Source organism: Artemia franciscana, chromosome 19 (assembly GCF_032884065.1).
Source record: "Artemia franciscana chromosome 19, ASM3288406v1, whole genome shotgun sequence".
Taxonomy (NCBI): Eukaryota; Metazoa; Arthropoda; class Branchiopoda; order Anostraca; family Artemiidae; genus Artemia; species Artemia franciscana.
Window position 1 is genome coordinate 18,858,234 of NC_088881.1, and position 26,827 is coordinate 18,885,060.

At 36.2% G+C, this 26,827-nt stretch overlaps 1 protein-coding gene across 1 annotated transcript in view; it reads left to right on the forward strand.

Moving 5' to 3' along the window:
- The window catches only part of LOC136039374 (plexin-B-like), a gene marked incomplete in the record, with an annotated part of 235,955 nt that overhangs the window by 39,591 nt on the left and 169,537 nt on the right, over window positions 1–26,827 (forward strand). Inside the window, 1 exon segment of the mRNA XM_065723049.1 lies at window positions 12,546–12,728. Coding sequence (XP_065579121.1) covers window positions 12,546–12,728 — 183 coding nt within the window.

Here is a 26,827-nt window from a genome sequence, read left to right on the forward strand (position 1 = left end):
TGAAAGGGGGTGGTCGTATTAACTTAGGAGGGGGCTCATTCAATTAATAATTTGAAACTTTTAGTTTTTAAGGCCCAAAGCGGTTGGGGGCAACCAGCCTCTCTGCCGTGCCCTTTTCTGCTACCGCTGCCGTAACTCCATAATATTGGATACAAATTTTCAGACAGTGATTTTATCCAAAAAAAGCCAAAATTACCGTAGTTTCCCAAGGGTATACTTTGGAAACGACACCTGCACCTAAGTAGTTCAAAAGACGCTATGTGATCCTAAATTTTTAAATTATCTGCAATGGCTTGATGATATATGAATTGAAACTTTCAGGTAATGTTTAGAGAGAGAGGCTCAAGCGGCCCTCAATTTCTTAAATTGGGAAATTTGCTGGGATATTAAAATAGCGTATCTGTAATGTCTTGACTTCATTTTTGCTGAGGGTTGCCCACTTGGCATCACCTGGTGTATATCTTGGAACGCCACGTTTGCTGTGCAGTTCCATTAAGTATGGCACACTTATCAACAACACTTGGCACAGTTTTTCCAGGTTTGGCGCGTGCCGCCTGTTGTGTTTGACGTCTAAAATGTGGACCACCTTGATTTCTGCTCATCTTAAGTTTTGATGTGGCTCCACTGTTTTACTTCTTTTTTTTTGATTAATTCGTATAAAAGATTATTCCATTTACAAGAATTCCATATCGGAAGACATTATTCATTCTGTTGGCCTTTTGGTGATAATTGATTCAGCTTGACTGGAACATCCATTTTGGTTATATTTTTGTTTACTGTATTATCATTAAAAGGAGTGGTCATCACTTTTGCCAAACAACTATGAAGCTTTTTCATTTTTTGTATATTTTAGTCGTTTGTTTGTTTGTTTTTTTTTCGTTGAAAAAGGGGGCGGATGTGAAACGAAATATACGGGCTTTCTATTGTATCCACTGTCATAATTTTAATTTTCCGTTGTTACTTTTTTCGTGCATTCATTAAATCCATCAAAAACTATGGTTACATTCAAGACTGTATCCAGGGGGAAGCTAAGGGGGTTTGAGCCCCCCTCATTATTGTCTAACTCTTGAAAATGTAGCAAAATGCATATAAAGAAATTTTGATGCGTTTTTAATTTTTTGTACCATCACCCGAAAATGAATCCTGGATACGGCCTTGTTCAATTTTAAAGTCATCACATAAATTCATTTTTTCATCCACTGCATCTTCATAAAAAAGAAAAACAAAAGAAAACTTGGTATTTCGTTGAATTCCCGGTTTTCTCATCTTACTACGACGCGTTGTATACAACAAATCAAACAGTTACATCAAAAGAATCGTATTTTCACGCTTATTTTAAATATATAGGTTTCATCAAGATTAGTCTTACCCATCAAAAGTTGCGAGCCTGAGAAAATTTGCCTTATTTTAGAAAATAGGGGGAAATGCCCCCTAAAAGTCATACGAAATTAACGAAAATCACACCATCAGACTCAGCGTATCAGAGAACCTTATTGTAGAAGTTTCAAGCCCCTATCTACAAAAATGTGGAATTTCACATTTTTTGCCAGAAGACAAATCACGGATGCGTGTTTGTTTTTTTTGTTTTTTTCTAGGGGTAATCGTATCGACTCAGTGGTCATAGAATGTCACGAAAGGGCTCATTCTAACGTAAATTAAAAGTTCCCGTGTCCTTTTTAAGCGACCCAAAAATTGGAGGGCAACTAGGCCCCCTCCCACGCTCATTTTTTCCCAAAGTCACCGGATCAAAATTCTGAGATAGCCATTTATTCACCATAGTCGAAAAACCTAATAACTATGTCTTTGGGGAAGACTTACTCCCCCGCAGTCCCCGTGGGAGGGGCTGCAAGTTACAAACTTTGACCTGTGTTTACATGTAGCGATGGCTACTGAGAAGTGTACAGTTGTTTTCAGGGGGATTTTTTGGTTTGGGGGGAGTTGAGGTGGGGGTTACGTGGGAGGATCTTTCCATGGAGGAACTTTTCATTGGGGAAGAGACTTTCAATGGAGGGGGCGCAGGATTTTCTAGCATTATTAAAAAAAAAACAATGAAAATATAAGTATGAAAAGTTTTTTCTACTGAAAGTGAGAAACAGCATTAATACTTAAAACGAACAGAAATTATTACGTATATGAGGGGTTTACATCGTCCTAATACCTCGCTCTTTACGCTAAGGTATCTCAACTATTATACCCTATTTATTCTGTGGCCTTTGTGATTCAGGGGTCATTCTTAAGGAATTGGGAAAAAATTTAAGCTTTAATGTAAAGAGCGAGGTATCGATGAGGGGTGAGCCCCCTCATACACGCAATAAAAACATACGAATATAGAAGTTCGCTACGTAATTTAATTTGTAAGTTACGTATATTTTTTACTTATGAAAACTATGAAAAAGCCATTTAGCTCAAAAAAATTAATATGCAAATTTCGTTTTAATTATTTATGTGCGGAGAGCCAAAATCAAAACACGCATTAATTCAAAAACGTCCAGAAATTAAATAAAAAAAAAGTTTTTTTGAAATGAAAGGAAGGAGCGACATTAAAACTTAAAACGAACAGAGATTACTCCGTATATGAAAGGGGCTTTTCCTTATCAACGCCTCGCTCTTTACGCTAAAGTTTGACTCTTTCTCTTAACTCTTCTTCTTAAAACAGTAAAAAACCTTAGCGTAAAGAGCGGGGCGTTGAGGAGGAAAAACCCCTTTCATATACGGAGTAACTTCTGTTCGTTTTAAGTTTTAATGTCGCTCCTTACTTTCATTTAAAAAAAAAAAAACTTTTTTTTTTCAATAAAGAGCAGATAAAACCTGCCCTCAAGTAGTGATTTATTTCAGAGGTCCACGTTTGTAAAAAGTCTAAAAGATTATATGAGAATTTCGAATTAAATGTAAAAAATGGAAATGGACATATGTGGCTGAATTTAGGTTTCGGATTTTTCGTCGAAGACTGGGGCATTGTATTTAAATAATATTCACGAACTTAGTACTAGTTTAAAAACTAATTAACTTAAGAAATCGAAGTCTTTCAGCTGAACCTAAAACAAGCAAAATTATTCGGCATGTGAGAGGGGCTGCCCTTTCCTTAATCCCTCGCTTTTTACGCTAAAGTTTCGCCCTTGTGTCAAATTTCTTTAAGAAAGACTGCTCAAACGCAAGGGTTGTTGAATTAGAATTAGAAGTATTTTGAAATAACTTTGATGTAGTCAATGGGACATATAGGTATTTGATTCAGCATCGTTGAAAGGTCCAATAACTATGCCTTTGCCGATGACATGACCCTCTATAGTCCCTGGGGAAGGGGCTACAAGTTATAAAATTTGCCCATTTGACATACAGTATTTGTTATTGGGAAATGTAAAAATTTTTTGGAGGAGGGGGGATTCTCTGCCGGGGGATTTGCTGGCATCGTTTTTTTTTTTAAATAGTCAGAAAGTAGGACCAAAACTAAAACTACTCTGTATTTGAGGGGGGCTTCTTCCTCCTCAATCCCTCGCTCTTTAAGCAAAAGTTTGAATTTTTGTCACATTCTTTTAAGAAAGCCGGCTAAAACACAAGGACCGTTGAATTTGAATGAGAAGTATTATTGAAGAACTTTTAGACTTTAGCTTACAGAGTGAGGGATTGGGTAGTCCACAACATATAAGAAATCATTTTTGTTTTTCCTAGATTTTAGTGTTACTCCTTATCTTCAATTGAACAAATTTGTTTTTTATCTAATTATTAAAGGGGACGGAGAAAATTAAAATTGTTTTTAGCAGAGCAGCTTTATCAGCTGAATATTCTGAACTTTCTTTGTCGAAGAAAAAGAAGAAATCGTGACTTCAAGTTTAAGATGCCTTGAGCGGATTGTAAATCAGGCATTAAAAGAAATGAAGAGAATTTAATGGAACCATTGTATAGCTTACTCATTATCTCTGTGTGAGACCTGACATATTTACTAAATAGTTCCAGAATTAGTACTAGGCATTACTAACCACTGTTTTAGTCATTACTAAAACTTCTGTTGTCGTGATTTAGCCAAAAGCAGAATTTTAAGATATTACAATAACAATAAATTAGTTTTGCCCCTTTTATAGAATTTTGAAAATAGTAGAGTAGCGAGAGTATAAAGAGTACCTCAGACCTTACTTAAATTTTATAAATTGTCATCTAAAAAATTTTCAAATATATTTAAGAGACAAGATATAATTTTTGCTTAATCATCAGGAAGAGGCTAGATTGCGGAAAACGCACTGTCGTTTGTAATTTGTAAACCTTTGTTTGCGTCCTTTAGCTGTTATGAAGAGCTTTCGAGTCTGTCTTTGATTTCCCACCCACACTTCTCTCCACTAAAGCAGGAGCTCTTTAAAGTCAGATATTCAACATATTGTTCAATATGATACCTCATAGTTAGGACTTTGGTTAGGGGCTTCAATTTGGTCACGTTTTTATTCTTATAAAATGACCGTAAAAAGATTTACCGTGGTATATCCCCCCACGGTATAGAGTACAGATTTACCAAAGGTAAGATTTACCTGTGGATCCTTCCAAGAACAGAAATGTGGCTTTGCCACTGGTTTCGGCCCCAAAGTGTGTACAGGAATCCATTCTGAGGGGTGGGGCGTAAATCCTTCGTACAGCAATAAACAAACATAAAGAAGAACTATTAGTACAGTAGTGGGATTTTTGGAATATAATCTCAAAATACGGAAAACCGTAAAGTCATTAAATTTATCTGGGAGTCCCTGGGATCTGAGGCCATCCCGTTAGACAAGTTTCTGTTGATCTTCTTTTAAGTTTTTACAAAATTCTATCTTTGTCCCTTACAATTTCCTGATTCATTTTTATTGTGTCTCATTTTGCTAGGCTACTTATTTTAAAGAAAGCTCGCAAACAAACATACACCGTAAAGAATACGGTACTATAATACACATTACTTTTTCAGTATTTATAATTTTACACTTGACTTCATTTAATTGAATGTGTTAGTTCGATTTGCATTCAACCGAAAATTAAGTTGACGGTAATTGATAGCGGTATGCCCTCCAAACTTTTCTATTGATAGCCTATATTCTATGCATAGAGATATGGAGATCGGGGAATATTCTCAGGTGTATCTGAGGACTTCAAGGGATTTTTCTGGAAGCAGATTAATCGTGCCAGAATTTGGATTCAGTATTCTAGGCTACATTTTTTTTGGGGAGCAAACTTTTGAATGATCCTGCTTTCTCCAACTTGTCTTGCATGCAATCATGGCTATTGCTAACACTGGTGTGTCCGACTACCCTTTTATGCTATACCCTAATCTACAGCCCGACGATCCGCAACTAAGACCAGCTTGCCTAGTTTGAAGACCCACTCAAGTTCCTGAAGTCAGTTTCGCTAGATTAGGACCATCTCTTTACCATCAGCTAAGAAGTTCCTCACTAAGATGCGCAAACCTAACTCGACTCGTCCCTGTAGCTAATATTGCTGGGGAAGCACCGTCTCTTTGGCTTTGACCAAACCCAGTGGCATCAGTTGGGAGAGGGCGGTATGTCCATTTTTTTTTTTGAAAAATACCTTTTTGGGTGTCTTCATTTAAAATGTCTTTTTTCGGCATTTTCACTGAATAAATTAAGTGAAAATGGTGTTTCCGCTGGGGAAAAGTCCCTACTAAGATGTGCACGCCTGGCATGGATTTCCCCTGCAATCAATGTAGCTGCGGTTGCGCAGTCTCATCGCCCTTGAACTTAGTTGTTCTAGGCTTAATCTGCAGACAACCCTCTAGAGCGTCTCCCGCTTGGTCTTTACGGCTGTTGGGGTAGTAGGCTAACCCTCTTAACGGTCCTATCGGAGAACCACACCGGCTTTCGTTCCGCTCAAGGCACATTCGCTTCCTGCAACTAGTATATGATCCAAGCAAATTTGTGGATCATCATCTCACCTACCCACCTCTTCCAGAAATGTCATTTATCACTGTATATATTTGCTTGACTAGTTACTTCTTTCGCATTTTTAATTTTAGCTTCTTATTAATCCTACTGGTTATAGTAGCATCAACTATTGTGGCTTTACTTATCGTGTATATACATAGGTAGACACAAGCTTAAACCTTTTGGGAGGAGGTCAGTAAACACCCTTTTGACTCTGTTTTGCAGAGAGAAGATGCTTTGGATCGGTATCAGCGGGATTTACTCCTCTCCGCCCCTTTGTTTTTATGGTTAGGCCTGTGTGTACAAAATAAACATTAATAAACCTAACCAACTTGCTTCATGTATTTAATTGAAACCACGAAAAAAAAATATATAATATCTATGCGTCTTTGGACATGGGCTTTTATCCGAATGAGTATTGCATGTTTGAACATATTAAAAAAATTTATCACAGACACGCACGCAGGAATCTCTTTCGAAAGGGGGGACCATAACAGCAACAATAGGTGAATTCTATGAAAAAATTAGTGATTATCGCTTAAGCCCAAAATTAGTGGGGAGGGCGCACAGTACCGTGGGGTATACTGTATTTGCCTTCTTTTTACTCCCCGTTAAGCGTTGAGATCACTTCATGTATTCAAATATGGTAATAAAGTTAATTACGCATCGTATACTTGAGATTTATTCTTCTTCATTATTAGTCATTGTGATTATAGTTTACTCTTAACGAATTAAGCCTTTAAAACTTTTTCTCTATAGAAATAACTTTCAAAGGCCAATACACTTAAATCTGAAAGATTTCTACAATCTCTTTGGGAGAATAATTCGATAAGATGCTACATCTCTCAAGGGAAAAGTTTCCCTGATTCCCCCTTCCGAAGTAACAAGATGTTTCCTTAGTTCAGTTAAAAAAAAAATTAGAGGAGGTAATGTCTTAGTTTTATCTTACCCTGAGACTTGTTAAAACGAAGTTCAAGAGGATATATCTTGGGTGATGCAGAATTGAATAATAAATAGCCAACAGTTGTCTTTTTTTGTATTCCACGTTTTAGTAGAGCCAATCAAAATACACTATGTGCAAGAGTTTCTAATAAATAATTGTACAAAAGGCACATAGACAAAAATTAATTTTTTTTCGAGGGGGGGGGGGCAGACCATGTTCAGGGGCCTAGGTGATGCCCTCCCCCCAAAAAAAGTCCAACTCGTAATCCATATAAAAATTCTTTGCGTTAATTTTGTTTATCCTTCCTCCCCGTAAAAAATCCTAGATATGGCCTTGGGGTGTGTGGTTGGGGCTGAATCGTTTCGGTACTAAAATTAGGCTAATTATACGAACGTGCATCATTTTTTTTTATTTGTCCGCGTGTATCCTTTCGATATGATGGATTGAACTTAATTAGGGTTATCATTATTTTTGTCGTTTCAATACGATATGCTATATCGTTTCAATACAAGAATTAGGCTAATCTCACGAACATAGCCTACAATTTTTTTGATTTGTCCGCGTGTGTTCTTTGGATATGATAGCTTTGAACTTAATTAGGGTTATCATTATTTTTTCACTTTTTTCGGTCTTAACTTTTGTCATTTAATAACAGCATGAGAAAAGTAATCCCAGTAAATAGCCGAGAAATGGTTCTAGTTGACGTGAGGTTAATAAGCTACTAAATTAGGAAATCCGGTCACGAAAAGTAATTTGTGGAAGTGGAAGATGGTTGCTTTTGATAACAAAAAAGAGGTCACGAATATCCAAAGACATGGAACTTAAGTAAGTGACTCTGCAATAACATTTGCTTGAAGTTTTTGTCCAATTGTCACCATTTCGCCAACTAGTCAGGCAATGCAGTATTATTTTGACGTGCTCTCAAGAAAAGACCTTCCCATATATTCAAGTTTGTCGTTGAAGTTGCGAGTTTTCAAGGATAGTTGATGATGATTAGTTATTTTCAAATGTAGTTATAAAATGATGGAGATGCAAGCTAAAGAGAATGCCTATGCTTACCAGAACTTCTGCAAGTATATTTTTTTTTTGAAAAAGAAAAAGAGTCCATTTAGTATATTAAGTAATTTGTTTTCTTCTCCGTTTTCTCTGGAACCTTGTGAAAAAAAATGTTTAGACACATGCCTCTTCTGATTACCCGAAGGAGGAAAAATATTAAAAAGGTACTAGAGAAACAACTCTGTTTGGGCTGTCCATATATCATAGACTAGGTGCATGGGAAGTTATTCCATCTTGATGGCTTCCATCAAGCCATCTTTTGGTCCCTTCAAGTTTAGGTTCGACAGGTATGGAAAAGTATGTGATTAAACAGATATTAAGCTTGCGGTATGTCCTGACAATTCTGATGTGCATGGTACATTGAAATATGTGTAAAAAATCATATCAGATGAATAAAAAATGTCTTTGAGAAGCAAAACTGATTTATTCTCTTGAGCTTATCTTTTCCAAATGTATATAGAACAAATTATAATTCAAGGTGACTTCACATGCGGGTGAAGAAGAACAGCCTCTAGTTTCTTGCTACTCTGACACACAGTTAGAAATAAAAAAATTCTTTATTTTACAAAAAAATTCTCCTGAACATGGTCACATTACAAAATGAAAAGGCCATGATTCACATTACTTCCAACAGGCACATACACGTGACATTTTTTTATGGTATGGGGTTGGCAGAATCTTCAGAACAATAAAATTAGGTAATCAATACGGAAATTGTGGAAATCGTGATAAAATAGCCAAGATTACAGGATTCAGGGGTGGGGACCTGAGGGGGATCTTCTGTCTTGCTTCCATTTGAAAATGTTGACTGTAGTTCATTCTAGATTTCTTTTTATAATGCTCTTCACACGGAACTGCCTCTCTTCTCTTGCTGAAGGATTACTTTCCTGGGATATTTAGTATAGGCCTGATAGCATTGGGAGTTTTGGGACCAACTTGGAGACAATCCGAGATGATATGGACTTGGAGTACACTCTGTACTCTAGCTAACGTGTAGACACCAGAAACGTCCAGGATATTTCCCTTAAAACATAATAATAATAATAATCTTTATTTGTTCCCTTTATCATACTGCAATAACTTGGGTCTCGTCAGACAAAAGCACAAAGACAACACCAAAAACACAAATGATGAGCCATCACTTCGACTTCAGGACACTGTTGCTGCAACACTGCTGACGTAATAGGGCGCGAAGGAGTCTAAAAATCTTGTCACCGAGTGTGTTTTTGGATATACAATCAAAAGACGATTGGTACATAAAAAAAAAAACAAAAAAAAAAAAAAACATCGAATCCATTTCTGGAAGTGTGCTATTTTTTTATGATATTGGTACGGACTCACACGTAAAAATTCATTTCATAGGAGTGAAAAAAAAATTGCCAAAAGCGGGAAAATATACTTGGGGAATCGTAATAATTTGATATATGGGCGGTCCAAATCCTCCCCCACCCCCTGAATAACCTACTTAATGCACATGGGCAGCTTGACCTTTGAATGGTTTATTCGATTCTAAATGTATTTATTCAAGTCCTTTTTCAGTGCTGTACTTGTAAAAAAAAGATATACATAAGTTGACTCTAACAAAATAATAGTATTTACGAAATAATTGTTAAGTTAACTACTTTGCCTTCTATTATTTTGGGTGCATTATTTTTGTATAAAATTAGTGCTTATACCAAGGCAAGCTTTAAATCAGTTGATACCCTCAAGGTATGAGTCGTTAACCGGTTTAATCGCACTCTGAATGTTACTTCCACACAGATACCAGATAATCAATTTCTGGACCTAAAAATCGTCAGTATGGATAATGGAATTTTGAGATAGGGCGCGTTTATTTGCTTAAAAACTTGGGTCACAACGCGAAACACAACAATAAATAGAAGACAAGTGTTGAGCATGCAATCGAACCAGTGAATTTTGAAGATCTGGAGAGGGCTCATGTGATCGGAAATAAAATGTCTTAGTGCCCTTTTTAAGTGACGAAAAAGATTGGAGCGCAACTAGCCCCCTCGCCCTCTCGTGCTGCTTTTCTCCCCAATGATATGCGATGAAAATTTTTGAGATAGCCATTTGATTCATCATAGTTTAAAGTAATAATTACGCAATGAATATGCCTTTAGGGATGACATTACCCCAAAAGTCCCTGAGAAAAGAACTGTTTCGCAATTTACCCATTGTTCACAAATGGTTATAATAAAATAACAGTATCGTTCTTCAATACACCTAGTAAAACTTTAACTCGATGGGCTTTGATTAAATATTGCCAATTAAAACAATTAAATTCAGAATCACTTAATAATGCATATCGCTTTGGAATATCCTGGATTTGCTGGAGCAGAGTGGTACTGAGACGAAATTGGGACGATAGGATATCATCATGTAATTTTGATTTTATTTATCTTTTCCGCTATTTGTTATGTGCGTCATACCAAGATATTACCTTTTTATGTTTTGAAATAGCAATCGATATAAATAAAACCTAGAGTCTGCTGACAGCTAAAAAAAAGAAATGGTTATACATTAACTATTATAATTCTTCTATGAAAAGAATATTAGCCAGCTAATAGACAAATTTAACTTAAAGGGATTCCTTATGGCAACACAGTGAATGTGACTATGAGTGCTGATCATGGACGTTCAGGTTTAAATCCACTTATCATAAGAAAGGTCTTAAATATAGTTGTTAAATCAATAATTTGTTTACCTATAATAATCAGTTTCATATCTCTGTTTCTTTCTGACTCTGTTAAGATTTTTCTCTTTTAACATTTGGGTAAAAAATAAAAAAAAAGTTTACACCTCGGCCTAAGTTTAATAAAGAATTGCCAGCCAACCAAAATAAATATTGTAGCTTTTTATTCGAGTTTTTTTTTTCAGTAGCTTTGATATGCTGCTAGGTGATGTTACATAGTGTTGTTTGGTTTTCTGGACGAGACAAATTTGAAGTTTGACGTTTCAGTTTCTATAATCTGTGGGCGAAACAACGTATATGAAAGAAAACTGACAGTCTAAGGTTGCGGTTTCGGAAAATCTGTCTGTCAATCCAAAGAGCTATGCTTACTTTTACGAATACTTGGGGGATTCTATTAATTAATATTTCAGCTACTATGAGCTATGTTTCTTAGTATTGGACTTGGTCGTCTCTTATTAGGTTGTTAGCTACTGCTGCAACCCGGATTAGCCTACTAGGTTGCTAGTTACAGCTGCATCGATTTTGTGAAAATCGATCCTATTTTAAGAACCATTTATTTTTTAATTACAAAAGGCACTAGATGTAGCAATTTTCTTTAAAATGAGCCATTAAACAGCTCTCTATGATGTTCCAGTACCCTGCTAGCAGAGGAGAAAAAGAAAGAAAGAAAAAAAAGATGCCGTATATGCTAATATCGTAGTTATCGTAGTTTAAGCAAATTTCTTGTTTTTCAAGCCTACATCTTTTCTTTATTGTTCAAGCCAAGAGACTAAGTTTCCTATATAGACGTTTCGGACAATGTGGTTCTAATAGTAAACTTCGTGTTTCAAACTATTTTTAAGAATTATGGGCTATTGTGTTTCTTAGTTTGGGGCGTGATTACATCCCAAAATCTTATTAGGTTGCTAGCTACCGCTGCAACCCAGATTATAGCCTAAATTGTTATATAGTAAAAAAAAAATGAAAAGATCCATTGTTTACAATGTCATCCGATGATAGGAAAGGGCCTTTAGTTTGTCCCAGTGTCACGTTTCTTGAAGTGTTTATTTCAAGTCCAAACATGTTAAGGTAAACAAAAGTCCCAAATCTCAATTCCAAACGAGCCTGGATCTAAAACCTTAGTTTTAACGACTCCAAGGCTGGTTTCTTCACTTTTAAATTAAGAGCAACTCTAACTCTTCTGTTCTGAAAACAACCTAGCTAGGAAAAAGCCACGAAAGCAAACCTGTTTAGGTACACATACAAGGGACTCTTCATTTTGTCCTGGACACCTTGTAACAAAAAGGACAACAAAAACAATCACATTTATATATACGAAAAGCTTAATATCTAGGTACACAACCTCTTTTTTTCTGCATTGTAGGGTTAGAACGATTAGCTGCACTACTCAAGCACGCAAAACATGCTTTTAAGAGACTTTCTGGTTTCCGTTTTCCCATCAGGGGCAAAATCTTATTTTGGCATATATATATATATATATATATATATATATATATATATATATATATATATATATGCATTCTGAAATTAATTCTCTGCCAATTGGTCGCAACGCAGCATCAGTCTTTTAGTCCCCCCCTAACATAATGCATTACTAATTTCAGACTTGTCTGTACCGGTATATCTGTTTTCGGTTATTAAAAAGTTCAATGAAGAATGTTCATGTATTTTGAACTAATTACTAACCGTAGGTATACTTCGATTTGACTCTGGAGTAGAGGGTAGGGGAAGCAGAGTAGTTTCTCTAGGGAATTATCGCTAAAAAGTGTATTTTTAGGTTATTATTTTTCAATCGTTCCGGTAGAAGGGGGAGGGGGCATTCTACCAATTTTTTTGTGGGGATCTCACTCTTCCTTTGGTCAGGCAGCGTAAAAAGCCCGTTTCTAGTTTATTTAAATTTTTTCAAGTTTCTGATCACCTCAATCCAGTGTAGACCAATAATGCACACTTTCTTTTTCAGTCGATTGGTAACATAGTGAACTTTTGTGAACCAGGTTTGGGACTTAAGATATCAGGACAAATTGCGATATTTAGCCCCTTCGCTGTGGAATTTCAAAATTCTCTACTTACATCTATTGCAGCGACTACTACGGAAACTCACACTCTAGCCTTTATTGGTCATAGTGACGGGAAACTGAGTAAGGTAAGTTTATTTATTTATTAATACAAATTGTTAGTTATTAGCTATTTAATACAATAGTTAATTTTATAAAGTATGAGTTTAAACGATAAAAACTCATCCAATTAGATGCTGACACATTTTTTTGCAACAATTTAAGGGTAATTTAGATGAAAGGGAAAATTTTTTTCGTCTTTTTCAAAAATAAAGATCATATCGTCGTGCCCAAAACAATTTTACATTTTCAAGATTTTAGAAAAGAACGACAATTAGAGTTAAAGCTTTTCGTGGGAATAGTCTTCTCAGAAGATTTAAGTTTTTTTTTACCATTTGTGTCTGAACAACAGGATTACACAATATATTTGTCACAATCGTGGTTTAGTCTATGTTTTTTTGTCACACGTCAATTGCCAACAAATATTCTATTTGTAATCTTGTTTTCTATCATCACCAGGTCAACTACAATATAAAAGCTTTAATTGTGCTCCCAAGCTTGTAGATGGTTGTGTCTGGCTTCATTCGTGTTAATTCTTTTTTAACAAGTTAGACAAATAAATTGAATTTGAAGCTTTGAGGTGAATCGAGATTGAAACTAACAAAATTTGAAAACATCATTGCTAATTTTGTGAAGCTTATCCTTCTTATTGATTCGTATGAAAACTGGCCTAAGAGCCTATCGGATGACATGCATAAAAAAATATGTGATATACTCTTTTGTGAGCACCAAAGAAACAATGTTCCGTCCCCTTTTCCTAAACACAAGATTCTAGGTTCTCTTGATCCCCTCTCCTCCCGAAAATATTTCCTTTAAATTTCAGTTAGATCCCCCTGACGTGAAACAAAACATGGTATACATTATATATCAAAATATAAAGATTTTTGTTGTTTAATCAAACCTACTGATTGTATTTGAGCTCTATAACGTGAATTTTTTGCTTGCTTTTCGGACTCAAGTACCCGTTGTATAATATAACATCAATGCTCTTTCAGATTGTTGATAAGCTGGAAGTTGTGGACACAAGTATGTATAGTAAGGTTTCATTAGATCGCAATAAAATAAGTCAATTTATGGAACACATTTTTTGTTTCAGAGGGGGCCGATAAAAGAATTAATACGTTGTCAGAAGTTAATGGTCAAAACGGTTTGACAGCACTTGAAGTAGGGGAATCGGTACTTATGTCTCATAATCACCACACTCCAGTTCTGTCGAGAACCGAAGTGACGTTTGGCTAATGAAATGAAACAAAATATGATGAAAATATAATACTTTATCAGCAAAATTATGAAAACTACAAAAAGAATTATGGAAGAGGGAGTGGGGACAGACCTTATTATATTAAGTGCATAACCTGAAATGACCTAACCAAAATACATACTAAATATTAATTAAAATATAGCAACAATGTAGTTTCTCATCGAGCCAAAGCTAATGTTGTCTGGTATAAAGACCATGAAAACTGGTTATTGTCTTATGTTCGTGATACAAGATCTTGAGTGTGGTGGCTATAAGACAAAAGTACCGAGGAATCTTTCTTACACGTTTTGAAAAAAAAAAAGTCTGAGATACCCTCTAGCAGTAGAGATATTTGTGGGATGGAAAGACCTAGTTATTTTCCTAAGTGAAAGGTAAAAAACAGAATAATTTAGATTTTTTCCTTTTCAAGTATTTTTTTTTCCATGTTTGTATGTTTTTAGATTCTATTTTAAAGTCTAATGCTGGCCTTCCTCCAATTTCCCTTTCGAAGGGCTGAAATACGGGTTAACCTACCAATCCGGTGATGTTCAATGCATTCGACATACAACCATATAAAGGAACGCTTCTTCTTAAGAGGCACCCATGCAGGGATTTGTTTTGGGGGAGGGTCGGGACAAATCAGGGAAAATTCAAAACAAAATGAATTGTATGAAAAAATATTAGAAGCTATGGGACAATGTGAAAAATTTAGATTTTTTAGAACGGAGTCGTACCTGAATAGTTTTTGTGTTTGCAGGGCTGTTTTCATATGGGTTCAAGTTCTCAAGATATGTAGAAGTGAAGTTTTTTTTATTCGTTGTTTCCCCCTATATCACTCAAAGAAGTTGTTGGAGGAGGGAGTTACTGTATCAAAATCATTTCTGCCAGTATCTCGATTGCCTCGGAAATCCTTCATTGTTCCAAAATTGCTTACTAGCATCAGTTTAAAAGAGGTTACCTCTTATAGAAAAGCTTAAATCGTGTAACATAATGCCTTTTGAAATACTGAAGCCGAATTTTCTGGATCCCAACAATGATAAGGGTCGCATTAGTCCAAAGGCTTTGACGCAAGTTTTATTTTAAGCAAACATATACAGCCTTACATGGGCTCAGCACATCCCCTTGTCAAGGTGTCCATAATTCTATAAAGACCTCTCTGATTCCAAGAATAGAAATAGAGTTTCTTATTGGTTACACTGAATTATGCTTGCATTCCCCCTCTAAAATATATATAGTAGACAGCGTATATGTAAGTATACCATAGGCTAGTCGGATATTCTAGGATAGCCCATGGCATTTATTGATTTTACCATCAACGGCTCAGAAAAGAAAGTTTAAATTTATTCTGCCATATATGGGTGTTATTTTGATTCCGTTCTTATGATGAATTAGAGGCGAGGGCTAATAGATTGTGATTAAATTCAATTCAGAAGCAACACCCTTGATTAAGCCAGTAATTGCCATTTGCAGACACCCTCGTCGGGTAAACAAGGGGGCAAACAAGGTCGACCTGATTAGTTTGTTTTTAATCATATCTTAGCTAGCTGGTGGTCTATACTTGCGGTGACCACCATATTCACGAGTCTTGTCAAGGCATCCGTGAAATGCTGAATTTCCATTGCTTAAGAAGAAGTTGAAATTTTACAGCACATAAAGCTGAACATTAATTATATTTAATAATATATTATTTGAATATAATTTTTCAAAAAAGGTGAATATACCAGTTACAAATCGATATCATTTTTTGTGTATGAGGGGGAGGGGAGTTTTTGATTACTTTTGTGCAGTTTTCTATTACTTTTTTGTGGATGTGTTCAAAACTAAATGCAACAAAAGCCGCAACATAACAAACATTTTTATTTTGAAGTGGTAAATTTTCAATTGGATTACAAAATTGGCCAAAAACCTGTCTTTGTTATCAGCTTCAAACATATATCCTCAATGAAGTCCTTGGGCAAAGGGATACCAAACGCACGCTCACGCACAAGCAAACATGCATTTGCTAAAAAATGACCACAATGATGGAAAAATAATTTGTTTATTGATTGGTGGCACCTGCGAAAAGTATAAGATATAATTTAAGCAATAAAATTATCCTGAATGAAGCCTTTGGGCCATGGGCAGCTCAATAGGCACACGCACAGACATAACAGAAATAAATATTGAATTGGTCGAAAATAGGGCCCAATCTGGGAAAATGTTAGTCGTATATATGTACGACTACGACACATAGTCGTAGATATGTGACACCCGAAATTTGACAGAAACTTTTGCTTTACTTTGTTTGTTTTTAGTTTTTCCTTTTTATCAGAATGGCTGACCTTAGTATAGTGCTGTTAAATCTTTCCACCAGCCATAGTAATAAAGAAAGATGGATAAACAAATTTATTAAGCGGAATAAAGGAAGTAAAAAGAATACCGAGTAATTATTATCAAGTTTTAGCTAGTTATAAACTTCGAATTGTATATGATTTGCAAATTGATTTTCCATATGTTTAGATGGTATATATTTATATTGGTATGTGTCCTCAACTTCTTGCCAATCACCTGATTTTATACGAGACTACATGAAGCCTGAAGCCAAGTGAACATTATCTATTATAATTCAGAGGGTTTCCGTCCTCACAAGAATTTTTTTTTTATATAAACTTGTTTTATAGCAAAAAAATTGAGTTTATGGGGAATAATGAGATGGTCTTGCTAATGTTTTTTTTTGTCGTTTTTTACTATACAATTTTAATAAGAAAAATAAATAAGTTTTAATTTTGGATACCAAGAGTTTGCGCGGAGATAGAGAGAGGGGTTGGTTGGTAGCTTCGCCCTGAGATTTTCCTGGAAGACCTTTGTGTACCAAACAATTCTGGGTTGGAGTAATTTATTAAAACAAAGACTTGCTCACTATCTACTATACCTGTAAATGACTGTCCTCTAGCCTGCATCTTGTTCCACACCCATGGCTCCCATTCTGCCTGCGTGCCTCTACTTTGCCAATGGTATAATATAATATTCAATAAAGCAACTTTGCTTTCAAAACGGGACAGTACTGCAGTGGCAGTACTGCAGTAGTACCATAGAGGGAAGTGGTTAGAGTAGGAAGCATTGGATTAAATTTTGGGTGGCGTAGGTTCGATCGAATATGACAGGAACAATTGGGTTGGCATATATGCGACAGTCATCCATGTAAACTAATTATTGTGAGTCCGAAGGCAGAGCCAACGGATAGCCGTTGGCCTCAGTATATCCCAAAATCTTTCAATGGAAAAGCTGTGACGTTGTATTACTGTATATATTTATAAATTGGTTTACCCGAAATGCTTAGCCCGGAACCCCTTAATTTGGTAGCTACCCAAACCGACAGATGAGGCTTAGCAAATTTTTCCAGTTTTATTGTGGTTTAGATAAAATGTCAAATTGGTCTGACGTTTGGGCTTCCGAAGATTTAACGATTTCACTGCGATAAAGTAATCCCATAAATATTTAATTTCGTATCCAATTTTGTGCTTAGTAATATGATTCCCAACACCACCTTTAGTAGGGATTATTTTCTAGCTTATCTTTCAAATGTGTCTAATGCCTTAGGAGTAATCCATCTGATTGTGTCTTTTTCAGATTGTATAAAAAGATATTTGATTTTCATAGATGATTTGCATGGTTTTATGCTACAACAAAACTCAGACAATAAGAAAAAAAAGGTAAGAGAGTAAAAATAAAGAAAAAGAACTGTGACTTGCATAAATTTAAGCGTGAATTATAAAGGATAATTCACGGTGTATTTTTCTTCTTTCTCTTTCACTGGTCTAAAGGTCCTATAACTGTTTATTTTCTTCAAGGGAAGGATAATAAACAGATCGGATGTACTACGTCTTCTTGTTGCACATTTCTATTCAGATCTCACATGGGTTGAAGACCCTGCTGCAAAATGAGATCTTCTCTTCCTGCTCCAGGAAGGTAGGAGTTACCTTAAGACGCAAACATCTCCCTGACGAGTCCATATTGCATCAATTCAAGTCTGCATCAGACCATTCATGGTGTTTTCATATCCTCTTTGTGCCGGTGCTCCAAAATCTGCATCCCTCCTCTACATCGTGCTCAAAATCAATTAGTCCGTGCAGCAACTCCAACAAACCCTGATGCCAAACCCCTGCTATCGATCGAAGATCTTTTTGGCGTGGCAGTTATGCCGATATTTTACAAACTCATGTATTCCTCTCAATTAAAGGAGTTATCGACGCTTGTTCCTGAGCGAGCAAAGTCTTTGAGGGCAGCTTATCAAGACTCAGCCCGGCAGAACTACCTCGAGCAGGGTACGTCCGGCTAGGAATATCTAAAAATGAGCTTTGCCCGACGATCCGTCACTACATTGAATAGTTTTGATCGGCACAGCTTTAGGTCTTTCATTTTATATTAAAAGTAACCAACCTACAGAAAATGGGTCACCTATGTCCAGGATTGTTTTTTTTTTTTTTTTACCAACTTTTGTTCAGAGAAGAATATACCAATCAGGACAACCAGGAAGGCGGACGAAAATTCTAACAACTTATATATTTTCCCTACGTGTACATTTCATATCTCTGGTAAATGTCCGTAACTCCCAGTAAGTCGCGAGAACTTATACGACGGGTACCGCAAACGAATATTTCTGCAAAGTACTTTTACAGTCAGATTCAGTTGGTTTCCGTTCAGCACAAGATAATATACGTTCTTTTATACCTGAAGGCAAGCGCGTATTTTTCCCTTCAAAGATTTGAAACAGTCAGTAGGGTTTATTCAAAGGTGATGAATTGTATGCATAATATACCTCGTTTTGTCTCAGGGCTGGGGATTGAGCTAAAACTTGAGGGAAAATTTTTTTAGGGGGAAGAGAGAACGTTAAACAGACTTCTAATTTAGTGCTTTGGGGAGAGGAAAAAAAATATTGGTTCTCTGGTCCCTAAAAAAGAGTACGCCATGGTTATTCTCTTTTATTTATGTCGTCGGACAGGCTTTTTTGCTAGGTTTCGTATAATTTGCCTGTTTTCTGCTGGTTGGGTGAATATTCCCCTAACCTGAAATGACCTTACAGTTACAGCCATGCTACAAAGTACCTGTGTAATATTATTTTTCTTAAAAAATGTTTTTCTCGTTATGTTGGTGGCTTGGGAGCCTTCTTGCACAACTGTAATCAATTTAATATTTTTACAATAACTAGAATTTACATTTCACTTTTTATAATTCTGGTATCAATTTGTATTGTATCTAGTTTTATTCACTTTCGGCAGATCAAAGGAAATCTGCTTTCAATTTAGAAGAGCGACCTTGTTTTTTCTCGAGCGGCTTATCATTTCCAGATGCTATGGGATTTCTAAACAAGCTCCAACCTTGTTGAAATAAGGTTATAATTGGTCCTCTAGGAGGTCTAGAAGATTAATTGAAATTTCCGGAGTTGTCGAGAACATATGACCGTTTCTTTAAAAGGTAAATAATAACTTTCATGTTGCCGTGACGTAGCGTTTTCGTACATAGGAAAACGCGGACTAGTTTTTTAAAGAATTGTTCCCCCTGGGTAGGGATGGAACCTAAGTGGGGGGGGGGAGCACTAAAACTATGTGATTTAGTAACGCTGAGTTATTTTCTACTACAGTTGTTGAGTTTAATTCTTCTTTTTTGTGGTTAGTATTGCGATAAGCGGGTTCGTAGTTAGTCATATAACGTCAAAATTATTTCAGAGAGGGTACAACATTTCGGTTGGTTTTAAATCAGTTTTTTTTCTTCTTTTTTTTAATGAGGGTACTTTTTTAAGACACGTTGGAAATTACAAGAAATCGTAAAAAAAAGAAAAATAAAGAAGGTTTTAAAATGGCTACTCTCACGGGTTATAGTTTTTAGGAACTCCGCCTCTCCCCCACGTAAAAAAAACAAACAACGGAAACGTAAGAACGTAATGATAAATTAGAATACAACATGTTGTCTGCACAGAAATAGACAGGGGTGTCGATTAAGGGGTCATGCCCCCTAAACTTTGGAAATACTTTTTTGGGGTTATTGAAAAATTGAAAAAAAACGATCACCCTATATATTAAATATACAGTTTGCCCCCCAAGCGGAGTCCACTAATTCGCGTATTTAAGCGTTTAAAAAGGCTTTGTGGCTTGCACAAATCAAAAATACGCTTTACGAAGATTGTTATCTACTGTTTGATTTGTTTACCTTATTTTTATTACGTTCCATCCCAGTGTTTTGGAGCAGTTGTTTCTACATATTTTTTCAGTTTATCAATGAATTACGACTAACCTATGTATCAAACTTCGAATGTTTCGTTGTTGTTTTTTATTTTGCCAAGATTAACTACTCAAGAAAAAAGCTCACTTTTTAAATATTAATCTATTTCTGTGCCAAACCAAAATAAGCTGAAAAAAATATCTCATGGTGTCGCGTCATCTTAAAATGATGATGTAACTTTTTGAAATTGGGGCTGTAGGCCTATGCCATTTAGAATTTTAGTTTGATTTTCAAATTGATTTTAGCTTTCAACCCAACTAGGAAAACGAAATCAGGATAAAAAAAAGACAACAAAAAGTCGTAGTAATTTTGTTTTAAGAATTCTTTAAGTTTTCACATTGGTTTTTGCTCTTTCTATTTTGAAAGCTATAAGAAAAACATTCACGTCAAGAAAAGTTAGTGTTTCGGTAAGGAAAAGGGAGGTCAGGTTTATTTCAGGAAACGGTGGATTTTAATTAATAAGGACATTCCCCTCTAAGAATTTTCTAACAAGATTACCTAGAAACTTCTTCGTAAGATAAAAAGCTTGGGTGACCTCAACCGGAAATGAAAAATGCTGAAGATTGTTTCAGTAGTTCCTTTTATATAGGAATCATAGAAATTTAAGAAAAAAGACATTCGTAGATACTGTATTTCACTTTCCATGAACGTTCAGTCTTAAGATTCCAGTGATTCCGATGAACACATATATACAGGGGTTGGGCGGGGAAGAATACATCCTTAGGTCGATGAGAAGGACCCTTTCTACAGGAAAAACTTCTTCAGAAATTTTACCTTTTTCGTGTTGTCATACCCCTCGTGAAATCCTCTATTCACCTCCCCCCCGCCGTGTGTGTGTAACTACACTGACGAAGCAACTACTATTGCTACTATCAACTCACCGCAGCACCAAACCGCCTTGGCCAACACAGCTACGCAAGGTCCTCCTCCATCCCAAACTGTTCAAAGCCTCCCTCTTTACACCCTCTCATGAAGTTCCCATTTCCTCTAAATCTTTCTTTATGACATCCTCCCATCCCAGGCGAGGACGACCTGTTTTCCGTTTAGCCCTAGACTAAGATTAATAGAGTCAACTATGAAGTTAATTTCGACTGTTAAGTTGAATCAGATTTTACTAGCTACCTAATCTATATCTGTACATTAACTGAATGCGGTAAACTTCTTGAAGAAGAAGAAAATTCAGTAATCTCTTCAGGACAGTTTGTTGGGAAGACGTGAATTTTTTTTTAAATTCCAATATTTAAGCTTGAAATCACCTTTAAAGCCTTGGAAATCCCCTCTCGCCAAGGAAAAATTTCTCGATTACATCTAAAGTAATTCTTTAGCATGGTCGTTCGGCACCGCATGACTTACTCGTTCTGTCGATCAGATGCAAATGTGACAAGTTAGAAGAATGGAAATGCCTTCAGATACCACATAGTCCATGACTTAGCTGTACATAGGAAGAATATAGGGAATGAATATCCTGGGAATTGTTTTGGAAAAATACGCCGAGATACGAATTTTGATTTTCGATCCTAAAATTTTTTAGTGCTTGTTTGGTCCTTAATGTGCTAATATTTTCTATTAATTGAGATCTCTTAAATCTTAAGTCTCATAATCGTTGTCGCGTCTCTATGACGAACCAACGATGATATTGAAAAACATACTGTGTCCGAAAATAGGTTATAGATTTTACCTGCAAACAGGAGAGTGAGAGGGGTTTCTCCTCCCAAGATATGTTTGAACAATCCTTTGAACAAACTGAGAACCAGGCTTAAATATTCGTTTTTCCCAATCTTGATCCCCGCTTAAGGAAAATACTCATTTCCTTAACCCCCCACCCTACCCCTGTGTCCACTTCCTGGTGTGAATCAAGGGATAATTTTGACTGGAAAGCTTTGGTTTGCGTTTTATTGTGTTTTATCGGCGTACGTGTTCGATAAAGATAATGTACTTGATCTGATAACGAACGTGTTATAACGTGTTCGATTCGAAAATAATGAACTAAAACACAAATAAAGAACACAAAAAGAAAGTACATGCATCAAATCATAGGTATTATGGGCTGACACCACCCCGAGACACCACTTAAGTGCTGCAAAAAAAAAAAAAAAAATATACCTCTTACGCTATAAAGAATATTTTGCACTATGACCTCTATGCTCAAGGGAAGACAAAATGATAGTTAGGCTACCTTATTGTTTAGATTCTCCAGGCAAAATACTGAATCATGTGGAATAATGAACTGGTTATTTTCTGACTGACAAAAAAAGGTAATTTATTTATGATAATATTGTAAACTTTACCTATACTAATTGGAAATACATTCAGTATAGTTATTTTGTGAAACTGAGGCTTACAACCCACCCCTCAAAGCAAACAAGCTTTGCTGATTGATCCGCCCCACTTGTTTTTCCTACCTTCTTTGGTTCAATACTTGTTTAGAAACTCCTTTTTTTTTACAATAACCTACAGAAGTATTTTCACTTAAAAATATGGGAAATCAAGCATTTGATGTCGATAGGTTTTGTTTGTTTATTGCATATGATAATAAAAAAACATGTTTAAATAAACACATGGTAACAATCAAATAACCTTACATGCATTTTTCAGTTTTTAACGCTCCTCCAAAAATATTTTTCATGCCACGAAACGTCTTTTGAGGTAGGCTACCGAAGCTGGGATATAAGAGCAAAAATGTAATTCTTTTTTATTTGAATATTGTCTTTCTTCCTCATTTCCTATTTATCTTAGGAATTCCGTCCTTTTTGCCAACTTGATTATCTCAATTGAGTTTTCTTTAATGTTCTTCTGGTGCTTTTATTCGATTTCTTCCTGGCTTAACTTATCGACGATTTGATTAGTGATTGTCCCTTAAGGGAATCAATGCCGTTTTTCCCTTTTGGACGATCTATGAGTGTTTTTAATGCTTAACTGTCAACAAAGAGTAGATTACCAAAAAAGGGAAAAAATCTAACTCGTAAATTAGAAAGCACATCATGGAGTATGTTGGGTGCATCATGGTTGATCATCTTGGACCATGTGCATTGTTCTAGTTTCTAGTTATTTCTATTATTTTATGTTGTCAATATTATATTGATTTCTGGGGTCGTAGGCTACGCAGCGGAGGAAGGGAGGGGGGTGGCTCTTGGCTCCTCCTTTTGAAGTCTCAATACTTGCGATTCAGTTTATATATTTCTGTGTCTTAGGTAGATTTTGTCTTTTCTGCTTTGAAATAATCCCGCCCCCTTGAAATGTTGACCCATCCCAGGATACTCACCTTAAATTTTGTTCGTATGATTTTAATTTCTTTCTTCTTCTTTTTTCGTTTCGTTTTATTCAACTCAAATAATGCTTCGACAAAGAAAACAAGATATGTAGCCAGCATCTCATAGCTTTGTTCTAAGAGGTAAGGTTTCTTGGAGATAAGGAAGTATTTCCAGAAGGGACAAAATGCATATAAGGGTGTTTGTTATCTTGTCAGAATGTACTTAAGCTTAAAGAAAATTTATACAATGTTCTAGAATACTAGGCACATAATTTTACTGTTGTGGAGCCATTGGGTGTTTTTTGGGGGAGTGGGGAGACTGCTCAAAACAGAATTTCTTTCAAACCTCAATATTGAGGTTATTAAACAATTTTCTTTGAGAGGGGGATTCTCAAAGGGTTGTTACAAGACAATTCTGCTGTATCTCCCATATGCAAACATAGCATGGATTTGTCCCAGCAATTGTAAATTAACACCTGTCCAAGCATTGGATTGGTAATCTGAAAGGGCCATTCCCACGTCCACCATCCGTGCATTTATTTTCTGATCACTATTCCAAATCTATGAGTCTATTTTAAGAAGAAATTTTCATAGGTACCGACTACCGACAGACCGGAGCTGGAGGGGAAAGGGGCTAGAACGATTTGCACGACAATATGATGTTTCAGAAAGGCTTGTTTTCGGTCCGATAAATTTTACATTTTTGTGAGGCGAACCATAAGAAGTTTATGACAGAACCAGCATTATTTTTTGTGCTCACGTATGAGTGTTGACTCAGATTTAATTATTAAATTAAATTGTTAACTTTGCTTTTCCCCAACACCAACATTTCTCGACTCCCGGAAACGGTTATTTATTGATAAATGAAGTTTGTTTTAGAAGCCATACCGTTTTAACTTTTTATGGTTTCTTTTTATCCGGGATTTATTCTACTTAAATAACTTTTTCATTTAAAATAGCCTGAATCTTTTGCAACAGCATATTTCTTAACAGGTTCCCCGTGGGTAGTAATGCCAGATTTAGGCCATAGTGCAGTCACACCGATTTGGACAATCGATAGCAAGAAGCTGTCTTGACATGAAACATCGAAACGCCAAAACACCTTGTTGGCTGAACGCTGTCGCTATATCGACAACTTGCCGCCTTAAAATATTTAGTGCTGTGCAGAAGTGTGGGGCTGGAGGAGTCTTCTGTAGGTTAATGCAGAGGATCTTCCCGTTGGAAAATTAGTGAAGCTTGGGCTTATAATTGTATTCTTTTTCTTTTTTTTTGTGTGTGTGTGTGTTTGTTTTCAGCTCCCCTTTCCTGATAAGGATCGGACGTGTTTGTATATAAATCCTGGGCCGTACCCAGAATGTTGATTCGGAGGTAGTAGTTTATTTTAGATCTTTCCCTTTCATCAAATGACCAAAAAGCGTGTATTTTTATGTAATTTTTCTTACTTCATGGAGGGGTAATTAAGGAGTTGAACTCCTTAATTACAGCCTTGTGCAAATATTTTTTTATTGAAATCATTCTCCGTAGGCGTTCCAAGGTGGAGAGTACTCGTATCGATGTAAGGGGACTCCCCTGTCGCATTCCTCTATGCTCAGGTTTGGAGTGGTGTAAGACTAAATAATTTCTTTACCAATTATTCTGCCTTTTTCCACCTGTATGTGATGATACCATTTGCTATTTTGTTTACAAGAAAGGACGGCTATTCTGTATTAAGCAGATGCTAACAAAAGTTTAATTGGTGATGAAAATGATAGATTGTTTCCTTTTTAACGAAATGCCCTCAGGGTAGGGGATTACCGTTTGGCGTTAAAAGAGGCACTTGTGACCACATTTTAGTGGCAGTACGATTGTTGAAATACGTTAGACTCTAGCTTTGTTTTGATTATTTTTTTTATAATAGGTAGGGCAGTGGCAGTGTCCAAGTAAAGAGCGAAGTGACCCTTTTAAAGAGTTAAAAGTCATTGGAGGTCAAGGAGGCCCTTATTCAAAGACAAGGGGCCCCATGCCTCTTCTTCCCCTCAAGATACGCGATTAAATATTTGAGATAGCCATTTTTTCATCATAGTTGAAAGGTACAATTAGGGTCGTATCTACCATCTTCCTCCCCGAAATTTTTGTCCGGATCATAAAAACGGAACAAAAATACAAATAACACAATTTTAATGTGTTTTTTAAAGTTTTGTACTCCCCCCCCCTCCTGGACAAAAATGCGGGAGACGTCCTTGGATGCAAGGACTTTAAGTTATGCAGTTTGACCACCGTTTATCTAACGCATTTGTTATCGGGACAGGGGGGTATGTATTATCTTTGGTGTCAGTTTGGCTAAGGGAGTTCAGACGAAGCTTTTGGGGAATGTGGAGGGGAGTTTTGAAATAAATCAAAACACACTATGTGCATGCAGGTTGTCAAAAGGGCATGTCATAAAAACCTTCGGAACGCCTTAGAGTATTAAGTTGAAACGTAAAGGGATTGTTGAGCTAACCGAAAGGCACTATGTGCGTTGTACTACTATTACTAAAGCTACTGCTACTAAAGGTAAGGGTATTCAGATGAAAATTGAAAATTCAGATGATGAAGGGGTTCTTCAGCTTACCAAAAGGCAATATATGCGTACTGCTACCGCTTTTATTGCCAAGGCTAAGAGTTTTAAGGCGAAAATTTTAGGAAATACTGAGGGGGAAGTTAAACTAAATCAAAATACTCTGTGCATGTGGGCAGTTAAAAGGGCGTATGAGTAATATCTTAGGAACTGCTTAGAGTATTAAGTTGAAACCTACAGGGTATGTTAAGGGGGGGGGGGTGTTTAAATAACCAAAAGGCGCTGAGTCCGTACTGCTAAGTGCATACTGCTACCACTAGACCTCTACGCCGCGCCAGTTTTCTTTTCGGTGGCGAATAGCTGATTTTTAGGGACAAACGGCGGTGTTCCGCCGGCCGAAACCGATTTTCTTATTAGTGAGGAGTTTCAAATCTGACCAAAAAACCTCGAGTGACATATCATTAAAATCAAAATAAACAGGTAAGTCTGTTGAAGCCATTTAGAAGTCCGAGGGTACGTGTTACATAATGACTCATGTAAATTTGAGAAAAATGCGACACAACCAACAACACTAACAAAATCTGTGAAATCAAGAGTCTTTTTTTAAGACTTTAATTTTTTGCTTTTCGAAAAAAGGTAGCATTCGCTTCCTTCCGTGCTTGTGTTTTCGTAGTACCTATCATTGTGCTCAATAAAACCCAGTAATCAAAGTATATTACCTTAAACCCAGTGTGTGTCACAATAGTGGAGCAGCTTTTTTTTCGTGTTAAGCAGAACACAGAAGAAGTTCGGACTCAGTTTGTTTGAAGGAAGAGAACAACTGAGAACTAATTCTTGCAAATAC